The sequence below is a fragment of the Strix aluco genome, chromosome Z (genome assembly GCF_031877795.1).
Source record: "Strix aluco isolate bStrAlu1 chromosome Z, bStrAlu1.hap1, whole genome shotgun sequence".
NCBI classification, from domain to species: domain Eukaryota; kingdom Metazoa; phylum Chordata; class Aves; order Strigiformes; family Strigidae; genus Strix; species Strix aluco.
In genome coordinates this window covers 10204477-10211935 of record NC_133971.1, presented here as the reverse complement: position 1 = coordinate 10211935, position 7459 = coordinate 10204477, and the positions used below count along the sequence as shown (strand labels likewise).

At 45.5% G+C, this 7459-nt stretch overlaps 1 protein-coding gene across 1 annotated transcript; it reads left to right on the top strand.

The window, feature by feature from the left end:
* The first annotated feature begins 848 nt into the window (after window positions 1-848).
* On the top strand, window positions 849-6966 carry PLK2 (polo like kinase 2). Its single transcript, XM_074813027.1, has 14 exons — window positions 849-1123; window positions 1641-1748; window positions 1911-2027; window positions 2221-2350; window positions 2635-2722; window positions 3108-3203; window positions 3433-3631; window positions 3727-3874; window positions 4295-4392; window positions 5024-5147; window positions 5417-5657; window positions 5743-5872; window positions 5962-6072; window positions 6195-6966. The coding sequence occupies exons 1-14, from the start codon at window positions 911-913 to the stop codon at window positions 6384-6386; spliced, it is 1995 nt and encodes a 664-aa protein (XP_074669128.1). The 5' UTR covers window positions 849-910; the 3' UTR covers window positions 6387-6966.
* Window positions 6967-7459: the final 493 nt, after the last annotated feature.

The following is a 7459-nucleotide window of genomic DNA, read 5'->3' as shown; positions in this document are numbered from 1 at the left end:
ACTTTTCTCCCATACACACACTTCACTCTTCAACAATCGTATGTACTCAGACATCTAGATCAGAGGTCCTGGATTACCATTGCCTTCAGGGGTGTTCAGAATTAGTTTACGTGCATTTAGGATGTTTAAGGAAATGGTTCTGCTTGTGAAAAGATTTCAGAGCTGTGGTCAGACAGCCCTGGAGTGTGTCACTAGTCATGGGTTCTCCATGAAGGAGGGACAGGGCAGCTCCTTGGCACTGGGGCATGCACCCCAATGATTTGCCCTGTCTGAGCAAATCCATGGGCCTGTTTCATGCTGAGATAAAAAACAGAGCCTGGCTCTCTGCTGTGTTGGGGTTGCTCAGGCATAGGTGGGAGAAACTCTTTCCCTTCCTCATGTGCAGCAACAGGCGCTTGTTCGGGGGCTGCTGATACCGACCACGGCACTAATCGTCTATCAGAAACTCCTGCTGCCCCGCAAGTAGCAATACTCTAGTCAGGAAAATACACCCTGTGCTGAGGCGGGCCTTGCCTAGCTCGGACCGGGGGGGCGGCGGTGGGCAGAGCAGCCACCGCGGCGGCAGCGCGCTGCGGACCGGCCTCAAAGGCACCCGGCCCGGCTGCCCCCGGCCTCGAGAGGGGTTTTATCCCCGGTCCCGGTCCCGCTCCCGCCGCACGGCCGGGCAGAGCGGGTCAGGGTGCCCCGCTCCGGCACAGCTCCCCTCGGGCCGCCCCGGGGCCGGGCCAAGCCGGGCGGGCGGAGCGGAGCCCCGGCGGGGGCCGTCCCGCGGCGCCGGGGCGGGGCCACCGGCCGCCATATAAGGAACGAGCGCGGCCGCTGCTGGGCGTTGGGAGCGCGGCGGGAGCGGGGCGGGTGGGCGACCGAGGCGGGGCCGGGGCCAGGCGGGTAGGACGGAGCTGGCGCGGTGATGGAGCTGCTGCGGACCATCGCCTACCCGCCGGGCGGCGGCGGCACCAAGTGCTGCGAAGCGGCGCTGGGCAGAGCGGCCGGCGGCGAGTCGCGGAGGAAGAAGGCGGAGGAGCAGCCGCACCCGCACGCCCACCCCGCCGCCGAGGTCTCCCGGATTATAACCGACCCCACGACGGGGAAGCGCTACTGCCGCGGAAAGGTGCTTGGAAAGGTAATGGCCGCGGCGGGCCCCGTGCCCTCCCGGGGCGGCGGCCGGTGTGGCCCGGCCCGGCCGCCCTCCTTGGCGGAGCGCGGTGCGGGGTGCCGGGGCGGGCGGCGGCCGCTGCCTCCGCGCCGCCGCTTTTCCCTGGGGGCTGCTGGGGAGCGCCTCTCCCCCCGCCCCATCCCCCGCCCCGAACGGGGTTTGCCCCTGCGCTGCCCCGGCCCAGCCGCAGAGGGTCCGAGCACCCTTATTGTCCCCGATTCATCTCTGATCCGAAATACAAGCGGAATTGTGCTTTCAGCTCAGGCAAACCCGCAAAAAACGACTTCGATGTTGCCTGCGGTGCGGGGGGGAGAGCCGCAAAGCGAACGTTCGGATAGGCGATGAGCCTAAAACCTGGCTTTTACCAAATTATCCCGTGCAAAGGAAGTTGCTCTCTTTGACTAATACGTGAGCTGGTGAATGACTAAGTGTGGGACTTCTTTCGTACCTGCTATAATAGCCTTGTTCTCGTGTGTCTATCTAGGGTGGATTTGCCAAGTGTTATGAGATGACAGATTTGACAACAAATAAAGTTTATGCTGCAAAAATCATTCCTCACAGCAGAGTAGCAAAACCTCATCAAAGGGAAAAGGTGTGTGCGCATGAATTACTTTTTTTTTCCTCCTCAAACTCTCCGTGTGCTGCATTGCCCAGCCCTTTTCCTGAAATGGCTCTGATAGAGAACCATTATACTCAGCCTTGTGGATGCAAGGCTAACAGCACTTTTTTTTTTTTTCCTGTCTTGTCTTTGCAGATTGATAAAGAGATTGAGCTGCACAGAATGCTTAATCATAGACATGTTGTGCAGTTTTACCACTACTTTGAAGACAGAGAGAATATTTACATTCTTCTGGAGTACTGCAGTAGAAGGGTGAGCATCAGCTGGGAGAAATCCAGTATTTACTTACCTGGAATCTTCAACTAATTTAAATGTGTGATGTGTAAAAGGTATTTTTTGTGGCTTCTTTAGTTGTCATTTCTCCATGCATTGGTTTACTTTTGCTTAAGGTGAGTCCTGTGCATGAATGTTCAGTGACGTTTTTGCCTTTGTTTTTCCTCTGCAGTCAATGGCTCACATCTTAAAAGCGAGGAAGGTATTGACAGAACCAGAAGTACGATACTACCTCAGGCAAATTGTGTCAGGGCTAAAGTATCTTCATGAACAGGAAATCTTGCACAGGGATCTTAAACTAGGTAAGTTCTGCACCTCACCAACTTCAAAAGACACTCCTCCAGCCCTGTCAGCATCGTACCACTTTACACTTGTATGGTGATAGCTTAATTAGTAGAATCGTCTCAGTTTGTCTTTACAGTGGAAACTTGGAGTGCTTAAGGGATGACATTAGGCATTCCTACTTTTAAAAAAAATAAAAGTCTTGGCTAGCTTCTGGCTTTGAACCACATATGACTCAGCACCTGTGGCAAATGCATTCCTACCTTGCAAGAAAAGGACTAACTGGAGTTTCTCTGTCTGCTAGGTAACTTCTTCATTAATGAGAACATGGAACTGAAACTGGGTGACTTTGGCTTGGCAGCTAGGCTGGAACCACTGGAGCACAGGAGGAGGTAGGACCATAAAAAAATGAAAACAAATTTATTTAGAAATGAGAAATCCTGTTTGATAGCAAAAGCTAATTGCTTCTGGGATCAAGATTTCCTTTTGTAGAAAACAGGCTGCCATGCTTTGACTTCTGCTTTCCTCTGAGCTTTTGAATAATAGCAAAGCCAGAGGCAGGGTACCTGAATGATTAATAGTGCAGATACAAGTCTGCTGTTCCTGTATCATGAAGACACCATGAAACACCTCTACACTATTAACATTCATACAGCTCCTCTTTAGGAGTCTGAGTTCTTGTCCAAACTTGAGAGGAAAACCTGCCCTATGAAAAACAGCTTCTCTCCTCTTTCTATCTGAAATACTAACTGGCTCTGTGGCCTCTTTGATTTGCAGAACAATATGTGGCACACCAAATTACCTCTCTCCAGAAGTCCTCAACAAACAAGGGCACGGCTGTGAATCTGATATCTGGGCCTTGGGCTGTGTAATGTAAGTACTTCACTGCCTTTGAAATGAAATATTTCTATCACTGGCTTAGGCTTTTAAGAGTTCAAAGGGGATGCAGTACTGCATCAGTTTGCAGCCCTTTATACGTGTGTAGCCCAAGTGCAGAAATTTTGCTTTGTGTTAGGAGACAGACCTAGCATTTCCAATAGTTGTAGATAAGTATTGTGTGTGTATAAAATAAATAAAATTTGTTTCCTTTGCTTTTAAACAGGTATACAATGCTGTTGGGAAGACCCCCATTTGAGACCACAAATCTTAAAGAAACATATAGATGTATAAGAGAAGCAAGATACAGCTTGCCTTCATCTCTCTTGGCACCTGCAAAACACTTAATAGCTAGTATGTTGTCCAAAAATCCTGAAGATCGGCCCAGTTTAGATGAAATAATTCGACATGAATTTTTCTTACAGGTTAGTACTGTGTAGTGTTCTGGCTGAAAAAAAATACCCACCCTAAGAATGCACTCTGTGGTCTAAAAATATTTTTTTGTATTTCATTTCCACAGGGCTTTACACCCGATAGACTTTCTGCTAGCTGTTGTCACACCGTTCCTGATTTCCATTTGTCAAGTCCTGCTAAAAACTTCTTCAAAAAAGCAGCTGCTGCTCTCTTTGGTGGTAAAAAGGATAAAGCCCGATACTTCGACACACAAAGTAAGTGGATTGTAACTAAGTTTGAAACCTATCTCTATGCCATCAGTGTCATGCTAGTAATGTACAGCTATGAGATAGCAATGGAGCACTTGTATTTATGTCTCAGAGCTTCTCTGGGTTAGTTTTGATGTCTTTATTAAGAAATATAGATGACAGCCTGCAACCTACACCAACTTAGATAAGTAAATGCTTCTTATGGCATACTGACAATCTATATTAGCCATCTGTTAGTCCCTAATGTCTATTAAAGTTTAGTCTCTTAGTGATCTGTGTATAATGGCACTGCTGTTCTGGGAGATTATGGTGGGTTTAGAAGCTACTGGAGGTAGACAGCATGCTTTCTGCAGCTAACTTGTTATGCTTTCTGTAGTTGAACAGCACTTCCAGATGCAGTGTTAAGTATTTTTCCCTGTATTACAGACAGAGTAGCTAAAGAAGATGAAGAAATCTACAAGCTCAGGCATGATTTGAAGAAGACATCGATAACCCAGCAGCCTCACAAACACAGAACAGATGAGGTAAATGCAAGTGCAGTTGAATTCAAATCCAGTAACAGTTGGGTGGAGTAGCTAGAATTAAATTATATTTGACTTGGATATCAGAGCTGGGGCTGTACACAGCATAATCAAGCTTAAATGATTAGCAGAGTTGCTTTAAGAGGACTTAACCAAGCTTCACTGAGGTATGGTAGCCTTTGTAGGGAGACTGTGCTTTTGAGTAATTATAGTATCTGCCTAGACTCCATTGTCATCTGTGTGGTAACTTGTCTGCCAGGTGCTCTTTCTCAATATTCCAAATACAAGGCTTCACTTCATGATTAACTAGGACTTCTTAAAGAATAAATTGTTGAGAATCTAACTCTTACCATTTGGTGTTCAGACCTGCACACACCTGTTCTCTTGCTAGGGCAGAAAAGCAGAGGACTGGTTAATAGCATGTAAGATGCAAATTGAAGATCTAAGGAATGGAAAGATCTGGCATGCTTCTTTAAGCCCAGTATAACAGCAGCTCTTTGTACTTGCAGGAAACATTAATACCAGTTTTCCTAGAATTTATCATTTGTTGAGAAACAGGAGAGCCATGCAAAACTTGTGTATAAGCCTTGGCATGTGTTATGTTTGACGTTTACATGTCTGACATCTCTTCTAGGAGATCCAGCCTCTTATCGCAACAGTAGCAAAGCCGGGAGCATTGCCAGAAACTAAGCAGATTGGAGATTCTATTCGAATGATAGTCAGAGGAACTTTGGGAAGCTGCAGCAGTAGCAGTGAATGTAAGTGCAGCAAAATGTAATCTCTAATTCTAAATCCCACCTTTACTTTCTTTGTGTCTCAGATTTAGAAGCTTGAAATGAACACCTGGTTTCCTCCCCACCTCCTATTTTTGATGCTCTAAATTTTACAGCCAATATTTTGGAAGAATTAAAACTGGAAAGCCATAAAGACTTAACTTCTTAAAACTACAGTCTATGTAACTGAAGCTTTAGAATGAAAGCCTGCTCTCTGTTGTACTCTTGTCAGTCTAATAATCCTTCTCTTTCAGGCCTGGAAGACAGTACCATGGGAAGTGTTGCTGATACAGTTGCAAGGGTATTGCGAGGATGTCTGGAGAACATGCCAGAAGCAGACAGCATTCCCAAAGAGCAGCTGACAGCATCCTTCCAGTGGGTTACAAAATGGGTGGACTACTCTAACAAGTATGGCTTTGGGTACCAGCTGTCGGATCACACTGTTGGTGTCCTTTTCAACAATGGGGCGCATATGAGCCTTCTGCCAGACAAAAAGTAAGAATGATGACAAAACCGACAACTCACTAGGTTGGTTTAGAAGGTGCTTTTATCTCATCTCTAACCTTTCTTTCTCTGACAGGACAGTCCACTACTATGCTGAGTTAGGCCAGTGCTCTGTCTTCTCAGCCACAGAGGCTCCTGAACAGTTCATTAGCCAAGTAACTGTACTGAAGTATTTCTCTCACTACATGGAAGAGAACCTCATGGATGTAAGTTCAGCTACCTTCTGGATTTTGAGCTGTAAAAACACACTAAATGTGAACTGAGTGTTTAACATAATGTCTGTTTTCTTTCCTAGGGAGGAGATTTACCCAGCCTAACAGACATACGCAGGCCCAGGCTTTACCTCTTGCAGTGGCTGAAATCTGATAAAGCATTAATGATGCTCTTCAATGATGGCACATTTCAAGTGAGTTTGGTAGCATCAGCAGAGACGATGTTTCTAAAATACTTTATTGTAGTAAAACCAGATAAGTGCCAGAAACTGAAAAGCAGAGAGTATACAAACAGGAGCTTGCTTCTCTTTTACAGGTGAACTTCTATCATGATCACACGAAAATCATCATTTGCAATCAGAGTGAGGAGTATCTCCTTACCTACATCAATGAAGAGAGGATATCCACAACGTTTCGTCTGACAACTCTTCTGGTTTCTGGATGCTCGCTGGAACTAAAACACAGAATGGAATACGCTCTAAACATGCTGCTGCAGCGATGTAACTGAAGGGACTGACTCTGTTAAACCAAATGGACCCTCTTGTTCACTGTGAAATCTACAGTGGAGATGGTGGAGCAACTACTATGTTGATGATGGATGTGTGGTGGTACGACAACTTGACTGTCCTAGTGTGCTGGGCACACATCTATTAGAAGCCTAAACCTACTGTTGGACTAAAATAGTGTGACAAGGAGTTCTTTGGACCATAGTTTTCCTTACTTCATGTGTGTGTTAAAGATATTTCTGACTTGAACTCCGAGCAGAGTGTGACTGCTTGCTCTGTTAAGAGTATTTCTGATGGAGTTAAACTGTGAATATGCATCTGCAAAATGAGGGGATAGCTCCATTGTTATGGAATAGCTGTAATAAGCAGCTTCTTGCTGCTTAACTGTGAACTATGGCCATACTCTTTTTTTTTCCCTTATTTTTCAAAAATACCCACACTTGTGGCTGGCAAAGTGCATTCCTTGTTAATAATTTTTTTATTTATTACAGCCTAAAGTGAAGTATTTATTACACAGCATTTTTTTGGACCTTGGCATTTTAAATATAAATCTGTTGGCAATAAAGATAATAGATATCTGAATCATTATTCTCTACTTGTTTTATAATCCAACCTAACATGCTTTGTTTTGCATTACTTAAAATCTTGCAGGTCTGGTTTCCTTATAGTGTTTTTTAAAAGTCTGCTACAGCTAGGCTCTAACACAGAGCAGTTGGTCCATGTCTATGCACACTTGTAGTCACAAGCACCAACATGCTGCTGCTAATTATAGCAGCAACCCTAAAGCAATGACTGATGGAGTTTGAAGAGTAGTGACACTTGGTTATTGTCCTAGGGACTAAAACCAGAAGTATGGATCTCTTCAAAATATTGTATCTCAGAATTCATATTGATGTTTTATACTTCCTGATAAGAACTTCCTTCTGGATGATACTTGGTGGACAGTAGCTGTGATAACAAGCTGTATAAACTTCCTCCTCTTACTGTGGAAGCATTGCTCTTATTCACCAAGGGCCTGAAGTATCCTGACACCTCAATGGTAGCATGAATTGTCCATACCTGTCACTGCCGCTTT

Coding starts and splice junctions, on each gene's coding strand:
- PLK2 (XM_074813027.1), top strand. CDS start 911: ATGGAGCTGCTGCGGACCATCGCCTACCCGCCGGGCGGCGGCGGCACC. Junction 1,749..1,910: donor AACCTCATCAAAGGGAAAAG/GTGTGTGCGCAT, acceptor TTGTCTTTGCAG/ATTGATAAAGAGATTGAGCT. Junction 5,148..5,416: donor CTGCAGCAGTAGCAGTGAAT/GTAAGTGCAGCA, acceptor CTTCTCTTTCAG/GCCTGGAAGACAGTACCATG.